This window comes from Mercenaria mercenaria, unplaced genomic scaffold, assembly GCF_021730395.1.
Source record: "Mercenaria mercenaria strain notata unplaced genomic scaffold, MADL_Memer_1 contig_3071, whole genome shotgun sequence".
NCBI lineage: Eukaryota > Metazoa > Mollusca > Bivalvia > Venerida > Veneridae > Mercenaria > Mercenaria mercenaria.
The window spans coordinates 49,820-69,868 of NW_026461177.1; the positions used below are offsets into that span (position 1 = coordinate 49,820).

At 29.7% G+C, this 20,049-nt stretch overlaps 1 protein-coding gene across 1 annotated transcript in view; it reads right to left on the minus strand.

The window, feature by feature from the left end:
- LOC128552709 (arylsulfatase J-like) overlaps positions 1 to 17,208 on the minus strand; it is a gene marked incomplete at its 3' end in the record, with an annotated part of 63,326 nt that extends 46,118 nt beyond the window's left edge. The window contains exons 1-2 of the mRNA XM_053533756.1: positions 17,160 to 17,208; positions 14,071 to 14,432 (exon numbers count right to left, since the gene is read on the minus strand). Of these exons, the coding sequence (XP_053389731.1) occupies positions 14,071 to 14,432; positions 17,160 to 17,208 (411 nt within the window). The remainder of the gene's footprint in view (positions 1 to 14,070; positions 14,433 to 17,159) is intronic.
- Between the last annotated feature and the right edge of the window lie 2,841 nt (positions 17,209 to 20,049).

The following is a 20,049-nucleotide window of genomic DNA, read 5'->3' on the forward strand; positions in this document are numbered from 1 at the left end:
TTCCATTTATAAATTATTAAACATATCTTTTTAATAAAAGTGTAATTCAAGAACAATATTTTTTATTATAACATTTCATGTTGTTCTGGTAATAGTGAATTCATTTTTAAAAATTTGTTTCTACTACCCTAATTACCTTCTTTTTTTTGTTCTTCATTATTATTTCCAGCATCAATTGAACCACAAATTAACTCCAAGTCATTAACCAATTCTTCTGGATTTACATGGACAAACGTTATAACCCTGTCCCCTAATTACTTTTTAAATTTCATAGATCTTTTATTGACAGGAAATCCTGTTTTTCTGTTAATTCTTTAAATATTTTCTAGAATGAATTGAATGTTTTTTATTATTGTTATATCTTTTATTAATCAAATCAATTAAATCATTATCTACTTTAGTGTTAATTATTTCTTTTCCAGTTCTTTGATCCTTAGAAATTTAAATTTGTTTGACTAAAAAGTTTTTTTTAATTTATAATTAAATTACCATATTGTCCATTTGGGGGAAACTTTATATGGATTCAGAACCTTCGGTTCTTTAAGAAAACTTTTGTTTTTGATTATGATATCTTATTCCCTTTCCGAATACTTCTGAGTCATTAATCATTTTTGATAAGCGTTTACCGTATCTTCTAAGATTTTCTCTGTCTGTTTTTATCTCCGAAACATACTCACCCGCAGCCATAGGTTCTGCATCTGTAAATTTAATTATTTCATCCGAATTTTCTTCACTGTGTTTATTTTTTTTACGAGTACATTTCTTTAAACTTTCAGTAACCTCTTTTCTTATTTCTATCCAATCATCTTTATCTTTGTTTGTTACTAACTCTGATAATACAGGTAAGTTCCCCAATCTGAATAATATATCTTTATCGATATTTTATATCTATATTTGGCGGAAATTCTTCAGTGTCTTCAAACTCATCATCTTCATCATCCAAACCCATATAATCTTTCGGCGGTAATAACGGTCGCGATTCTTGGAATAGCTGTGGTAAACCTTGATATGTTTGTATGTCTTTCATTTCATCACCTAGTAATGCTAATTGCTCCTTAATTCCAGGTAATGCTTTTAACTGACTTGACAATTCTTCTTTTTGACTTTTTATTCCTTCAGTAATTGGTTTATAAATTTCAGTGTACATATCACGATTTGTAGCTTTTCTAATTTTTTCTTTCATTATTTCTTCTCTAAGAGCCCTCATCTTTTGCCCGACTAAGTTTTTTCTTATTCTCATTTCCTTAAGTTTTGATTGCATTTATATAATAATGTAAGATAATGTAAAATAATGTAAGATAATGTAAGATAATGTAAATAATGTATTATTATATATAAATGGAAATTCCAAATTATGATACAAAAAGTAATAAATCCAATAAATTTAAACAACGTTATCCTTTTATGCCGGATTCATGTTTTAGAATGTTAATATGTGGATTTCTGGATCTGGAAAAACAAATACATTAATGCATATAATACGAGAACCTTTTAAATATATTTGATAAATTATACTTGAAATGCTAAAAACCTAGAACAATCTAAATATCAGGATTTAATTAAACTTTTAAATGGAATTGCAGAAAACAATAAAATAAATCTAAATGAAATACTTGAATATTCAGCTGATCCCAGCCAAATTGAACCTTGTGAGAATCTTGAATCAGAAAAACAAAAAGTAGTAAGATTTGATGATTTTGTATGTGAAGATAAAAAGGTTCAGAACGAAATAACAAAATACGTCATTCAAGGACGTCACAAAAACTGTTGTGTTATTTATTTAAGTCAGTCTTATTATAAAACACCAAAAAATATTCGGATTAACTGTTCACATTATATTTTATTTGAAAGTCCAAGTAAACGAGAAAATGATATGTTTTGAAATTGAACAAAATATTAACCCTAACTTTTTTGCTAATGCAACAAATCAAAAATATGATTTCTTATATATTGAAAAAACCCAAGGAAGTTTTTAAAGAAAAAACTTTACAGGAATTATATGATGGGAGTTTTTAATGATGTAAAACAAATTAATCAACCTGACAGTATAAGTAAATTTAAAATTTGATATTGATTTAAGTGATTATGCTACTAAAAACCAATTCAAAAACTTAAAAAAGAATGGGAAAATAAATATCTTCACAGAAATAAGGAACTTGTAACACAATGAACAGAGCATTAGATAGGGGAGGTAATAACCTTATAAACCTGGGAAATCCAGATAAACCCAATGATGCAGTTTCAAGAGGGTTTATTTTTTAAAAAAGTTCAAAGGTTTTAATAGATGATTATAATCTTGAAGTTTATTAAAAGTATAAAACAAACACTAGAAGCAGAAGTAAAGATTTTGGGAAGAATTAACAAAGATTTTAAACAGAATTCATTATTAATAGTTCAATTACAAGATAAAAATGTAAAGAAATGAAAGTATGGTTGTTTTCTATTAAAGAACTTGAAGAGAAATCTGATTTGACAGACGAAAACATAAAAGAAGTTTTTCGAGTCATTTAAACATTTTATTCACTCAAATTCAAAAATTAAAAGATATATGTTTAAAAACATGAAGAATTAAAAGACAGATTATTGAAGCCGAGAAAAAGTTACAAAATATGTATCAGTTAGAAATCAGAACAAAATAAATGAACTAAATACTGAAACTAAAAATAAGCATAAAGATTTTTTAGAATTTAAATTTTCAAATAAACTTGCAGAATATAAATCTAAATTGGAAAAGGCAGCTACACAAAGGGTGATGATCATGACACAACATTAGATAACCTTAAAAAAGAGTTTAATTCTAAAATAGATGATTTTAAAAAAAAATTCGAATTTGGATTAGTACTGTTGATACACGTCACAATTTAAAGTATGCAGACTTAAGTAATATTACAAAAACACTACAAGAAGATATAACGCAGTTTAATGTTTAAAGTTGAAGAACATAAAAATGAACGGGAAACCTTGTAGTTGAAAAATAAACTAAACAAGAGAAGAAATTTAAATATAATTAATGATCGGCTAGAAAATTTTAAGAAACAACTCCGGATCTTGATTAGTACTGTGGACACGCGTCAAAATTTAAAGTATGCGGAAATTAAGTACACTTAAACAGAAATATTACTAAAAGATATCAACGAATTTAATGATAAAATTAAAAAAAATAATAATGACGGGACTCTGTAGTTGGGAAAAATCAACTAAACAAGGAGAATCAATTACTGCAATACCCAAGCAATTTCTACTAATGCAGAAGAATTACAAAAGTAAAAAATGTTTTCTTAAAAACAAAAAACACAATTAGCCAGAAAAAAGGGTGTTGTTGACAATTTGTCTGCTTCTGAAGTTGCTACAACAAAACGACTTGATGATTTAGCTGAAGTAATTCTCAAACATGGAAATAAATTTGTAGAATATAAATCTGAACTGGAAAAAGCAAGACGTGAAGTGTTTCTTTTTGAATATAACAGTGGTTATAATGATGGAGACCTGTCAGATTCCTTTACAACATATTCATATATAAAAATGAAAAAGTATTTTGATCGCCACGGTGTCTGGATATATTCATTATATGAAAATATATATAAAGGTGGTATTTTAATACATTTAATTTAGTACATGAAAATATCATAAATCATATAGATTTTATAAACACAAACCAAGAATATAAACTAGCTGTACCGGATGTACTATTAAAAAATGTGTTTTTAGTCAAACAAGCTGGAATTTATATAATAGATATTAGGTTTTATTTGGCGTCGTTTGGCCAGGTGGAAAAATGCAAAATATCGCATTTTCTTTTTAGGTAGTCGCAAGATGGTTTTACAGGTACATTTCCCGGCGGGAGTGTAAATATAACATCCGAGATAAGTGGAGTTGGACCCGCCCATTCGGTATATGTAGATATAAAAAAAAAAAATTAAAATTTATTTAACGGGAAAATACAATGTTTTGATATTCATCCTTATGACGATTCAACATCCAAGAAGTATCATTTAAAACTTCTGACGGTTTAGTTATATCAATTTACATATTGGAGGAATATATAAATTATAAAGAAAGTAAACTTTTGAATTAAAAACTTTAATTAATTACTGTATTTTTATTTAACTGGAATAATTAATATAATGGGAATATTCAATAATATAAATGAAAAAGTAAGTAAAATAGAAAGACAAATAATAAGAAAACCTCCATTGTTCTTAACATGTTATACCGAAGATACTGATAGTGGATTATTTCAATGGAAAACTGTAAATGCTAGTCCTGGTTTAGTTCAAAATGGTAATAATGTAACAATTAATTTTAATTGTATTTTAATTATTCTTGTTGATGCAATTAAATTAGATAAAGGAGAAGCTAAATTACAACTAAAAAACAAAGAAAATATAATTCTTCAAAGTTACAATGCAAACACAAAGAGAAAAAATGAATCTATTTCTATTAATTATGCTAATAAATTTAACATTGAATGATTTATTTATATTAATTCTTTGAACGTTAAAATATTCAATTAACAATTTATTGGTTGTATTATTTAAGTAGAAACTTTTTTCTCCTAAAACAATTATAAAAAATCACCATCATAAAGATGTTTTAAAAATAAGAAACTATGTTCTTTCTAAAATTAAAATTAAATCATAAAGATGCTTAAAAAAACAAAAAACATATCATAAAGATGTTTTAAAAAAATAAGAACTATGTTCTTTCTAAAATTAAAATTAAATCATAAAGATGCTTAAAAAATCAAAAATCACATCATAAAGATGTTTTAAAAAATAAGAAACTATGTTCTTTCTAAAATTAAAATTAAGTCATAAAAATTACATCGTAATGATGTTTAAATCTTTTTTTTTTTTTTGTAGGCTTGGGTAGTAATCCCATCCTTAAGAATAAATCTTTTATCGTCCCTAACATGATAACGACGTTTTATTTTTTAACATAACTAAAACATTATTTTTTTTTCGATCTTATATCTTTAAATTTATGCATACTTTGTGTTTAGTTAAATAAAGTATCTTTATAATCTTTATGAACTAATGTATTCTTGACAAAAACTCTTTTAATTACTTTACATTTTTTAATATTAATCTGAGCTTTATGCTTACATGAATTTTCTAATAAATATGAATACATTTTACTCCGTAATCCAACAAACTCAATTATTGGAATGCCGGCAGCTTCATCTTTGAATTTCCAAATACTTTTTTATTATCATTAAAATAAAATTTTGAATTTACCCTTTTGTTAATTCACTATTATCAAATAATTCTTTTATCGTATAAAAGTCTTATACATATCTTAGTTTAATTTCATAACAAATGAGTCTGGTCAGTAAATAATTTAAATTGCTGAATCTCCTACTTTTCTTTAATGTAATTATAATGAAAAAAATACATAAAATTTTGATAATTCTGAATGACAATTTCCCACTAAAAGGGTCTATTTAATAATAAGCTTTCTTTTTTTTCTATGAATACCAAATAAATTCTTGTTAAAAATCGTTGAACTAACAAATGAAGGTTTTTGCTATTATTACTCAATAAAATATTTTTCATCATGGGTCAGCTTAATATTAACCCTCTTGCGTAAATTCTCCATCGTTGTTCCAAAGACGGAGTTGTTCATTAGTTTAAAAAAATCCTTTTCAAAAGAATTTTTTGACTCAGATCTTTTTTGAGTATTAAAATTTATATATTTTTTTAACCAAGGACTTTCATCAAAGGTTAATATTTTATGTATTTTTGTTACTTTTAAACCCAACTGAGTATACAGTTCTAGGTTTCTGTAATGTAACACGTAATTATTTTGTTTTCTTAAAGTTGGAACTAGTTTTTTTACATCACTATTTCCAATTTTAAATTTTTACTGTAACCAGACAACCATTTATCTGGTATTTTAATTTTTTCAGGAGCTAAAGGATAATCATTGTGAGAATCCCATAATTCCTCTGGATATTCTAAATCACATTCAATTATAAAATTAGTTTTTCCTTTTTTAACTAATTTCTTAAATTGTTTTTCGGTTGTCCATTTAAAGTTACCTGTGGGTAAAGACTGAGACATGGCCCAACCATATAAATTATTAGCATCCAAATACATTATATATTTATTTTCCTCTTTAGGATTATAATATTTTATATATTTAGTATTAGCTTTACTATAGCGATTGGCTATATAGCTAATTCTACCCTAAGGCCTTTTTCAATAAATAGTACATATCAATATCTGATATTTAAATCTAAATTTTTTTTAGTCATTTTTAACATAGCTTTCCCGGCTAACCCAGGACTACTAAAATAATGACATGGATCTAATTTTTTAATATTCAATGCATATTTTTCTGCAATTTTCAAAGACGGTCTGTTAGAAGCAGTACGGTCTGTTTTTAAATATAAATCAGGTATTCACCCATTGTTTTTTATTTTAAATTTTTCCAGATATTTTTTGCATGTTCAATCCTTCGTCAGAAATATTTTGTTTCGTTTAACGAAGAATTAAACTCTTCTTTTGATGGTAATTTTTTTTTCTTTAAATTTTTTTAATGAAACCATGTAACGCATGGATAAACAACTGTTGTTTTAATAAATTAGTTATTTTTGGAAATTCTTTTAGAAGATATTTAAAATCTGGTATGTTTTTTGGGTTTAAAATATCCAATGATTGTGACATAAATTGAAATGAATCAATAAAAATTAAATCACTTATCATAAATGCCATATATCTTTCCATATTGTTAGGAATAACATTATTTTTTTTTTTAATTTCCCTATTTGTTGCATTATAAAATGAGAATCATATCCTCTCAAATTATGAAACACAACAGGAATTTTGTGTGTCAATTTAAAATTAATATTGCACTCTGAATGAGCACTTCCTCTGAATTTTCCTGTTATATGACAGTGATCCCGGACGGGCGGTAGCCCTCGAGGACTGTTGCCCTTGACCTTTGGCCCGTTTGGAAAACTTTGTTTTTCATCTCTTACTGGTGTTTCATTTTTCTTATATTCTTTTCCACAGATGTGGCAAGATTTCTGCTTTTTAAATACAATTTCGTCTTTTTTAGACATTCTTAATTCTTTGTTAAAGTGCTCTTTAAATATTTCTTTACAATATTCCTCTTCCTCGAGCATTTTTTCTATAAATTTATAAACCGCGTTGGGTCCTCTGTAAACCTGTGTTGGTTTAGTATATTTGTCGTCATAACAACAAACAACTTTGTAACCATAACCGCAATCTATATGTTTTTGATATTCTTCAGTAAATGAAGAATCTGGGTTTGGCTGAGCACCTGAAACTTTTTTAGTTATTGCTTCAAAATCAGCATAAATTACAAAAGGTACTTCTAATTGTTTGTGGTAGTTTTTAAATTCTACTTTACTACCTTCTGGTGGCATTTTAACACCTTGAACACCATTGATGGCTAAACAGTTTTTAATGTGTTCTTTTAATATTCTTTCTTGAGTGAAATGTTGTAAACAACTTTTACAGAAATATTTCCTGTTTGTATTTTTTGTTTTGTTATTCATTAATCTATTAAAGTCTTTAATCCAAACAAATGTGATTTTTTATGTGAGCTTTCAGCTCCCAGGGACTCGCGTTTTATCATTATTAATTAACAACATATACATCTTTCAGAATATTTATATTTTGATATGTACCGTGTATAAACTCCATTGGGTTCTTCGTAACAAAATACATTAAATGAAAATTTATTTAAAACTTCTATTTTAGGTATTTGATTTAAACGTGACAGGAAACTTTATTTCCTTTATAATTTAAAATTGTTTATATGTTTTTTATATTTTGAAATTTTTGAGGATTTTTTTTTAACAGGAAATTTATAAGCTAAATGACACCATCTAAAACATTCGTTATCATCATTCTTTTTATTTATTAATCCTTTCATGGGTGTTGTAATGATTTTGGTAATTCTAAATAACTTGAAGCTGCTAAAGGATTATATATGTATCTATTTAAATAGTGAGCATCAACTGACTCTATCCTCCAGCCGCTTCCTTCGGAAATCCAATTGCCGATTCTGTTTATTATTTCATCAAAAGCTTGACGTAAAGTATTTTTATTTCGTTTTTGCTAATAACTTCTAAAGCCTTTGATTGGAAATAGGCTGATTTATAAATTGTATCAGCCTTATCCATTTTTGCAAAAGTTATTTTTAAAACAACGTTTATTTTTATACCTTTTAAAGAGTCGTTTATAGTTAAATATAATTGATTCTTTGGATCTTGTCTATATTCAATTTTAATTTCAAATTTCTTATAATATCCTTTTGTGGATCTCTCGATTTCCATCTATAATATATTTAGAAAAAAAGCTCTAATAAAAACGCACGTAAAAGAAATTAAAAAAAAAATAAAATTTAAGAAGAAATAAAATTTAATAAGAAATAAAATATTTAAACTTATATCTTTTTCCATGATTTTTTGATATTCCACATTTTACTCGGTTTTTTTCCTTTGCAGCACATTGTTATTAACCCAGAATTGATACCAAGGTCTTTAGACGCTGCATAATTGCTTTTATATGTTTTTTCTTCATTAGTATCACAGTCGGTTACAATATCTATTTTAGGATTGTTTCGATAATTATTTGGTCTGGGACAATCACATAACCTTTCAGTATTTTCCTCTTCAGTTAATAGACAACCACATTCCCATTCAAATAAATTCCTTTCTAATAGATAAGGATCTATAACATTTTGTAATTTATCAATGACATGATTTTTATATTCATCGCTAACTATTTGATTAAGTTTTGATTAATAACATTTCTTCTTTTAAGAACTTTTTTTTATATGAATTTTTTGTCTGGATTCATTATTTCTCCTAAAGTGCTAGATAATTTTGGTATAATCATTCTATCTATCTTTCTATTAACCATCTATATAAAATACTTACAGAAAAAAAAATCTTTAAAAAACACATCTAAAGAACATTTAAAAAATAGGTAATATTATCTATATCTTTTGAATAAGAATTTTAAAGTAATTTTTTCTAAATTGTTATCAACTGTTTTAAAAATTTTTAAAACCTTCTTGAGACATTCTGTTTAACCATTCTTCGTGTAATTTGTGTAGTTTTTCTAAATAATCTAAACCAACTCTGTTTTCTTCAGTTCTGTTTTTTTTTTGAAGTCTTTGAAAACATATTTTAGGATCGTTTTAACAAAAAATAAAAGCATCAATTGGGTTTTTTCCATGTATTTTAAAACATGATCAATTAAGAAAAGATTGTATACTGCCCCCCTCGGGGTCATTTATAACGCCGTTGTCATGATATTGTTTTGTAAAAACGTGTTATTAGTTAAATAACATCGTTCAAGAAAAGAAACACCATCAAATTTTTTAGCAGAATTTAACATTTTTATGTGACGTTTTTAAAATTGCTAATTTAAAAGGAAATGAATATTTTTGAGGTTCTTTGGCAGCAAGTTCAAAAAGATTATATGAATTCCCGCTTGGGTGCATAAACATTTTGCCCTTCGTGAATTGGTTCTGGAATTATATTAAAATTAGGATTATATTCTTTAATAATGCCTAAAAACGTATTTTTTCCTGATGCATTATTACCTTCAACTGATATAATTTTTTTTCATTTATATAAAATACTTTAAAAAAAACTTTTAAATTTAAAATTAAAGTTAATTTAACTCTTCTTCTTTTTTACTTTTGTATCCGTTAAGTTTAAATTCTTTCATATATCTTTCAAAGGGCATTAAATAATTTTTTCTTTCTGCATTTACAGTTATTGTAAAAATATCTTGAATAACTTTTTTCTCTTCTTCTTTTCTAGGATCATTAGGATTATGAACAGCTAAAGCCCAATACGTGCTTTTTGTTATTAGTTGTTTTATTTTGTGGTGATGCAATTTTAAAATAGCTTTCTCGTCGTTAAGTTTTAGTCTATTAATAAATATAGTTAAATTTCTGATGGAACAACACCAACAGCTGCTACAAATATAGGAATAGCTGGGGAACAAGTGCTAATGCAGCTGAACAACTAAAGATATTTGTTGTTAAAATTTAACCCAGTACTTACTCTCCCACAAAATTTTTAATTTTTTCTGTAAGCAGCGCTATTTTAGTTAGGTGAATAATTAAATTTATCTATTGTTTCTATTCCATTATTAGAAATTAAATTTTTATTACTCATTTTATAATTTTATTTTCAATTTAAATTTCTTCCAATTCACTAAACGGAACCCAACTATTAAATTTTCATTGTAACCTTTCCATTTTACTAAATTTTGTTTTTTCTTATAGTCTCGTCTAATAACTTTTTCTATTCTAAAAACTTCTTGTGTAGTAGGTAAAATTCTTTTTTTGTAAAATGAACCTTGAACTATTTCATTATTTAAATCTTTAATAGAGTATGTTCTTGGATTTGTATTATTAATTTTATAAAATTTTAAATATTTCCTCTGTCCAGTTGGTGTATATCCTTTTTCAAAATGTCTTTTAAGTTTGCTTAAACGAACTCGATCACCAATTTTAAATTTTGCTTTGCTCTTTGGTACCTTTAAATTACTATATCAGTTAAAGTAAACAGTACCTTTATTTAAGTTTTTGCTGGCTTCGGTTGGTGTCATTTTTATACTAGAATGTTTTGTTTTGTTATATTTACCATATCCGCAAATTATCTAAATATGTATAAGTATTATTTGCTGTAAAATATTTCCACATTATTCTTTTTAAACTTCTATTAAATCTTCGATTACGACAGCTTTTCCTTCATTAAATGTTGGGGACATGTTAATTTTATTTTATTCAAAAATGATTCAAACTTTTTATTATAAAATTCTTTTCCTTCATCTACCCATAAATTTTGTGGAATCCTTGCAGTCTTCGGGGACTTTTGTCCCTGAATTCTAACCTTCTGAAACTATTTTATTAAAGCTTCAGTAACAATTCTCCAGTTTTATTTTTAATGGAATAACCCAAGCATATTTACTGAATATATCAATAACGGTTTTAAAAAGTTTCTTTACACCTTTATTATATTTTGAAAAAGCTTGCCTATCAACTAAATCGCAGACCAAGTATCATCAATATCATTGACAATCACTTTTCGTTTCCTAAATTTTTTTTTTAATTGGTTTATGTAATTCTTCTGCTAATTCATCACTCCAATTTATTTTGGGGGTAGAGTATACGCCTTTTCCCCTTTTTTTATTTTGTTTTTGTCTGGGTGTTAAGCCCATAGGGATGTTGTTCCTGTCCACCAAGTTTGTATTTCGTTTAATTATAGGTTTCCCAATAAATGTTTGCATTTTTCCCAATGTTTTTGATTTAGTGTTATTTAGGGGCGGAAGGGATTTGCTATGATTTTTGTTTATTATTTTGAACTGTAACAGATATCTTGATCTCTACATAGGCATCTAGTTCATTTATGGGTTGTCCTTATCTAAAGCGTTTCCGGGGCCGCAATAGTTAAATCCTGGCAAAAGAAGACCTTTCTTAGGGAAAAAAGGTTAAAAATTGCTTTTTATTATATCAAATTGCACCTCCAGAGCGTTTAACAAATTGTGTTTTTATAATTACCGCAGGATGCAAAATTGAGTCTTAACATAAGTCTGCCATTTTTTTGTAACATATTGAGGATTTATACTATTAGTAAATTTCCTTTCTTTTACACAATATATTTGTTTTTGGTTCATTTATATTATATGTATTTAAAATTATTAAAAAAGAAAACCCACTTTTACCAAAAAAAAAACGAAAGAAAAAAACCTCCTGGTCCTGGAATCGAACCCCTGGCCGCGGCGGTAATAAAAACTATTTCGTTCCATCTAACCGATTGAGCTATTGAACTAGCGGGGTGTTTCAAGTATAATTAATCAAATACTTGGAATATTAAAGATAAATTAATGTAATGAAGTTGTGAAAGTTGTCCGACTGAAGTACGAATCTGTGTGGCTGGTAGCTTTGATCATGTTACAAAGAGAGAGTTTACCGCACGAAGTGATAATGGATACTAGCTGTCAATCATTTCTCACTAGAGAGAAACCAATATCATTATTACCAGTGTAAGTCCGTTGGTCAAAGGGACAAAACTCTACATGGCTTAGCTTATATAGTAATTCTCACTGGTGAGAAATGATTGACAGCTAGTATTGCTTGTCCAAATTTTTAATGCTTTCAACACATTTGTCTTCAGTTAAAGTAAACTTCAGGTGAACCTTTATTTCCGTTGTATATCCAACAATACAAGCTTATTTGTTTATTTACGTCCAGACATTTGTAAAGAATAATCTAGCATATCGATTGTCACTCCGCGCGATAAACTCTCTCTTTGTCTGGGCCAATATTTGCTGTGTAGTAAAAATCTAATGCGTTGTGTTTACCAATAAGGGCACTTCTATTGAAAATTGTTTCTTAGTGTTTTAAATGAAATATATTTTATATAAAATATATGTTTTTTCAATGGGTACAAATACGCCGAGTTAGTATTTTAAGATAGAAACTCTGTTTCTCTTAAAGACTGGCTGGTTTTGGATTTTTAAATTTGAATTGGCCGGTGTTGAATTTTTTAGAAGGGGTCAAGGGGTCAGGCGGGGCCAAATAACGCCATAAAAAGCAATTCCTATACTACTTCCCTCCATGGATTGCAGATTTACGGACCGGACAGGAAATAAGCCCTGTTGACATTTGACCCCCAATTGTGACCTTTACCTATGAGATAGGGGTCCGGGTTTTGCACACGTCGTCTCATCATAGGGAACATTTGTGCGAAGTAATATTAAAATCCCTTCATGAATTACAGAGTTATGGACCGGACACGAAATTGCGGACGGATGGACGGAAAAGTCCATTCCTATAGTCCCCGAAACTGGTTTTCTGCCAGTAAGGCACTAATAAATACACTGAATGTAGATTGGATACGGGATAACGGGATAAAGGCATAGAGTGATTTGAAGAAACAACTGGGGTTTGAAACCAGCAGGCTCAAAAGAAATGATTGTTCGAGCTCTTTTATGCTGAAAAGGAAAGGATGATATGATCTGGAATGTTTAAAACCAGTAGAAATTATAAAAAGGTAAGTATTTTAACAAGTTGAAAACTGAAGTGTCTGCTTCGAGAGCAGGAAGTCGCTGGTTCTCTCCCTTGCCGGTAGGACTGGTCGGCCCGGTGTCAGTATTTGACTAGTTTGGGTATCATTTTACGTTTCTAAGATGCGATGAACCTGTTAGGCAGCATTATAAAATTATTCATTGTGCAAACTGCTACAAGTAGACAACTGAAAAGAATTGTTGAGGACAATAAGCCCAAACTCAATTCCATGATAATAAAGATAATATGGATTCGTGCTTCGGGGGATTACGCAATTGCAGCGATTCCTGGAGTAGAAAGAAGAGGTTTTCGAAACTTAGGCTCTAGAAATCAAGAACAGAACTTTTCTAGGAAAACGCAAACACACATACACATATAAATGATAACAATAAAGAAAACAAAGTAGTAACAAATAAAATTTGCAAAAAGATTCTATGGAACTATAGAATGCAACAAAAAATATGGTAGAATACCTGTGTATTCGGTTTCATCGAGTCTGCTCACGACAAATTATGAAATTTGCGATACACCTCACGGCCTTAGCACCGGCTTTGGCTGATTTGAATTATAGCAAAATGAAATGTACTTCACGACCCCAAAGGACAGGAAAATATAAAAAAAAAGTGAGTTTAAGTACGGGGAGACATCGTTGCAAAACCAGTAAACTATGTTCGGAACCCGGCCAGTTATTTAATGGAGGGGTACATATTCGTTCTAATAAAAAACTGTTCGAAACATTGATCGAATATCTGCTTGTTACACTTTATACATATATGGGGATAATCTCTAGCGCTTACTACATGCCAAAATATCTGTTAGTTTTAAAAGGTTTTAGAACTGAAATATCGGTATTTGAGAAACTGTTAACCTATAGGAAATGTGAATACTATTTGCATATTTAAGGCGTATTTTGACTTACTCATTTAATTGTTTTTGAACAATTTATTCTTACTTCTAATATCAAGCAAATTATGTTCTTTTTTCTTTCTATAATTAAAATACAACCTGATATCTCCCAGTGAGAAGTTGACCACGTGTCGGTGTGCATATGGGCTGAACATAGTAGTTTTCCAGTCTTATCCCCGATAGAGCAAGATTATCTATATATGGTGTTTTAATTTCCGATCCGTGATATCCAACATCATTATACCCAAGATCATCAGCAACAATTAATAGGATATTTGGTTTTGTTATGTATCCAGATCCTCTCATGTTATGCCGTTGTGGGTTATATTGCTCTTTGTCTTGCATGTTCCCTAAATTTGCATTTTTCCACAGGTTGACTTTTGTCCATACCATGAAAATGGCTGTAAGTCCTATAGCTAGTATCAGCTTTCTAAAGTAGACCTTCCTTGTAATTTTAAAGGCTGAAAAAAATACCATACACATTATTTTTAAATTGCCCTTTCCAATGTGGTGTAACCCCTCTTCGAATAGTTTTAAACAGTCATTACATGTACATCAATATGAAACCTATGATGTTTTATTTACAAAGTCTTTAAGTGTTGGTACTTTTACTAGATTAACCACCATAGAACCGTCATATCTCCATTTGTTTTACCTTCTCGTATCATCTATTTATTGCTTGCAATGAAGTCCAGCCAAATTTATTTAGTTGCCATAGTAATAGGAAAACAGAAAACACTGATGAGGGCCTCGATATATAAAATGTTACATTATTAAAATGCTGATATGTTGATCATCAGCAGGGGCTTATTTCCATGAAAAACACATACATTTCGAGATCATACGTGGTCTCTCTTGAAGTTCTAAAGCCGTGCATGTAAAAACACAAGGCAAAATATCAAACAGGGAATGCCACGTTGCAAAAACGCAGACTCCCCAAAACGAAACCTTACAGTACGCAGAAGTGAACAATTCTATAACACACACACAAACTAACATACAAAGCAAACACACGATGACAAAACAAACAAATAAAGGAACACAGTGGGGCACCGCCTAGGAATGGTTAGTGGAAAAACGCCACAGGGAAGCTTAAACCGGTTTATAGTGCGCACCCAACCTCACTCTTGCCCCCACGGGACAGTGTAAATAAAAGTAATCCCAGTCAGGTGAATCTCTAAAACACGCAAGGGAAACAAATGGTATGGCATGCAAAACACAGAAAGCTCCTGTATAATTACATTAAAAGCATACCTTAAGAACCAAACATGTATGTACTCAATGCCTTTGCAGAAGGCAGATCATCAAGTGAAACACCCTTAAGGGCCCGACGAAACAGGTCAGAAGACAGAAATCAAAACAGTTCAGTCCAGGTGGGATTTAAAACCTGCTTATCAGAGTCCTCCTCCTCCTCCGTCAGACACAATGAAAGAGGGAAGCGTAGTGTCCCACTGTAAACAGGTTGGACACTAAACATGCGGTGTGTCTCAAAACAGTTGGGTCATAACCTCTTTTAATAAAACGTTTTATAATTTTACCAAATACATTTGGAAAATTACCAGGACCCAAATTCTTACGAAGTTTGTAAACCTCATCCCCATAAAAATCGGGTTTTGAAATACCTTCTTGCAGAAGTGTCTTTAAATTACTATTGAATTTTAAAACCAAATCAGAATTACGATAGTAAAATTTAGCAAAATATTTACGCAATTTGTAATAATGGTAGCATGCTGAAGAAGTTTATTTGTAATATATTGATTACGTTCATTGAAATCCTCAACATAACTACACGCTCTGGCAAACCGAATGGATTGAGAAATATATACCTCATAAGATGTAGCCCGAAGGAATTTACAATACTAAAATTAAAACCTTGCTGATGACAAATTTAGAACTTTAAGCACCAATACTTCATAGGGTTGTATTTTTAATTTAAAGCTATACAATATATATGTATATATTGCCAACACCATATCTGAGCAGTTACTGGAGTTTCAGCGGATTAATGGTCGACCAATAGAAGATATATAATAATGTTATTTTAATAATACATGGGCACACAAAGAACGTCACATGAAAAACGTGAGCTAGAAATTATACACGATCATGGGGTTTTCGGAATATATCGGATACTTAGACCCATATATATTTGCATATCTTAAGGACATAGTTAAGCATTCATGTGCGGGCTGGATTTGTTTTATGAGTCTTTACTGTAATTTGAAGTAACCTACTGTGTGATCACATGCTTAAAGATCAGAAATGATCAGTGCTATCACTAATCCATTTTAAATACAGACACTAGGAAGACGTTGCACAATAATGTTTTCATTGCGTAAACTGATAAAATGTTGTTATACCTCACATACATGATCATTGGTAAATGAATTGTCATTTTTATGATTTAGTTTATTCAGCTTAAAATGAATAAAATAGTAATAAAATTTCGTAGTTAATCGGATAGTTTATCAATGTTTATTTTCACAATGTTACCATTTTTCAACTCACACAAATGTATTTATACAAATAAAAGTTGAAAAATCATGGTAAATATATATAATGTATAATAAAATTACATAAAATTTTTCACGAAATATGTTTTTCTTTTATATTTTCAGAAGGTTAAATAGCGATGTCATAAAAAGACACATCTGCGTTTCCTTGTAATAGAGAGGTGATTTGAAATGTGTTTTTTTTTATTATTTCGACTAATAAATTAAAAATACGCAAATAAAACATTGTTTTACTGTGTTTGTTTTAAACTTAATGCATGTTCTAACATTTTACAAACGCAAAACTAGCAAAATATGCAAAGGTTTTTCAACCTTCCAGATTTGTAAAAAAAACTACTTTTTACAATGCCTTCTTTATATGAATGTTAAGGTCTGATCTATGCTAAAGCATACCATCTGAAAACAAATGACATTTTCCGAAAAAATGTTTGATCTGAAAGAAAGAACAGCTACAAGATGTGTCTTGGAAAATTCAGTGTTATTTTGTTGAAAAATTCGGCACCCAAACGATATGAAAATTAGGCAATAAACATAATCTGGCTATATTTTATTCCTCACTTTTAATCTGTAATAGTTTTGACTTTGAAACATTCTTCAGATTTGCAGTTTTTCAACGTGCTGATAAGATAATAGTAGATAGACCTAAAGAAAAATCTCTTCTTACCAAAATCTTACCTTTAAAATATCTCCTTAATCCAATTTTGTGTAAGTTTACTTCATCCATATTCAGCAGAGTAGTGTTCTTCTTGCTTTCTTTAAATTGTTTGTTGTTTCTTTTTTATTTTTCCACGTCAATCTCTTTTTATCAAGAAAATTGGCTCTATTAACCTTATATTAAGTGGTCGCCTATTCTAAAAAAGTAAGCCTGTAAAATACAAATCAAACACTTTTAACGGTAAATTATCAGCAGAAAAAAATTGGAAGAAGCATCAACATGCTTTTATATTTGCAGGGACGATAAGGAGTCGGACACTTCCCCAGCAATTTTGCCTCGCAAGTGGTTCACATATTTTCGATCAGACGACCCCTCTGCGCAGCGGATAACCACATACGTTACAGGTTATTACTAATATATGGTATCAAACATTAATAAAATCTGTAAAAATATCCTTTGGAAGCAAAGACTGCAACCAAGAAGAATAACAGCATGCTCTGTTTGATTGAGAGGTAATGAAATGTGCAACACCTCTCACGACCCCTAGCACCGGCTTAAGCAGAACTCTATTACACATATGTTGAATGGGCTCCATGATCCCAAAGGATCAGAAAATATAACCGCACTGAACGTTTCTGATATATTGAAACATGTAACAGTCATTGTAGTGTTGTATAAAAATATGTCAATGCCACTCTGAGACGCAACGCATGACGGTACGATACAACGCACATTTGGCTATGCTCCGCGCAAAGATACGACACCATGAGTGACATCTTTATGCACTACACAACTTATGATTGCTTCTTAACAATTTTAAACCATATAAATTCAAAAATATACTCTACTGAATTTATTCCCTCTTCCTGGTCACCATAAAATGATATACTTGTTCGTACAGTAAGACACTTTTAAACCGATATAGATTACCTCGGTAGGTCTAAAAGTCAAACATTGGGTACTGGTAGAATTATTTTAAGTGAACTTAAGTAATTCATAGACACTGATAGTATGTTAAGTTTTGATCTTTGTTTAGGAACTCTGAAGCCGAGTATCTAAACATGTACGTCATTTACGCATGTGTACGAAGAGGTACTCGATTCAAATCCCGTTGTCGTTAATGGAAATATCTAGACCCGACTACTAAGCTATCTGTATCAAAAAAACTAGACAGGATTGCTTCCATTAATAATTTCTTAAGATTAGCTGGTTGTCTTTTACTCTTGATTAAATTGTGTCTGTCTATAATTTCTCTCATTTTCTCATCAGCTTTTGAAATCGGTATATTATTTTTGATGACACTATTGTTTTTCAGTGAAGCAAACGACAACTTTGAAATATTTATTATTTACATAAGCGACGCCATTATTGATAACGTCGTTCCTTTATTTGTTTGTTTTGTCCTCGTGTGTTTGCTTTGTATGTTAGTTTGTGTGTGTGTTAGAAGTGTGCACTTCTGCGAACTGAAGGGTTTCGTTTTGGGGAGGCTGCGTTTTTGAAACGTGGCATTCCCCGTTTGATATTTATCTTTGTGTTTTTACATGTATGGCTTTAGAACTTCAACAGAGACCACGTATGATCACGAAATGTATGTGTTTTTCATGGAAATAAGCCCTTGCTGATGATTAACAATTTAAATAATGTAACATATTATATATTGCTGCCCTCATCAGTGTTTCCTGTTTTCCTATTACTATGACAACGACTTAAATTTGGCTGGACTTCATTGCAAGCAATAAATAGATGATACGAGAAGGTAAATCAAATGGAAAAGTAACGGTACTATGGTGGTTAATCTAGTAAAAGTACAAACATTTAAAGACTTTGTAAAGATAACATCATAGGTTTCACATTGATGTACATTTGACTGCAAATCATACTGATGTAATAACTGTTGAAAACTATTCGAAGAGTGGTTACAAAACATTGGAAAGTGCAGTTTTAAAAATAATGAGTATGGTATTAAATGTTTCTTTTCAGCCTTTAAACTTACAAGGAAGCTCTACTTCAGAAAGCTGATACAAGAGCTTATAGCCATTTACATGGTATGGACAAAAATCAACCTGTGAAAAAATGCAAATTAAGTGAACATGCAAGACAAATAGCAATATAACCCACAACGGCATAGCATGAGAGGATATGGATACATAACAAAACCAAATATCCTATTAATTGCTGCTGATGATCTTGGGTATAATGATGTTGGATATCACGGATCGGAAATTAAAACACCATATATAGATAATCTTGCTCTATCGGGGATAAGACTGAAAAACTATTATATTCAGTCCATATGCACACCGCCGCGTGGTCAACTTCTCACTGGCAGATACTAGGTTGTATTGTAATTATAGAAAGAAAAAAGGAACGCAGTTTGCTTGATATTAGAAGTAAGAATAAATTGTTCGAAACCAATTAAATGAGTAAGTCAAAATACGCTTTAAATGTGCAAATAGTATTCACCTTTTGTATTGGTTAACAGTTTCTCTCAAATACCGTTATATCAGTACAAAAGCCGTTTAAAATTAACAGATATTTTGGCATGTAGTAAGCGCTGGGGATTATCCCCATATATGTATGAAGTGAAACAAGCCGATATTCGATCAATGTATCTAACCGATTGTTATTAGAATGAATATGTACCCCTCCAGTAATTAGCCTAATCACGGTGTACAATTGATAACCAGGTATGTATGAGTGAAGCGAGGTTAATAAAACTGGCCGGGTTCCGAACATACAGTTTATTGGTTTTGCAACGATGTCTCCCTGTACTTAAACTCAATTTTGTTATATTTTCTGGTCCTTTGAAGTCGTGAAGTACATTTTATTTTGCTATAATTCAAATCAGCCAAACCCGGTGCTAAGACCGTGAGGTGTGTCGCACATTTCATAATTTATAATGAGCAGACT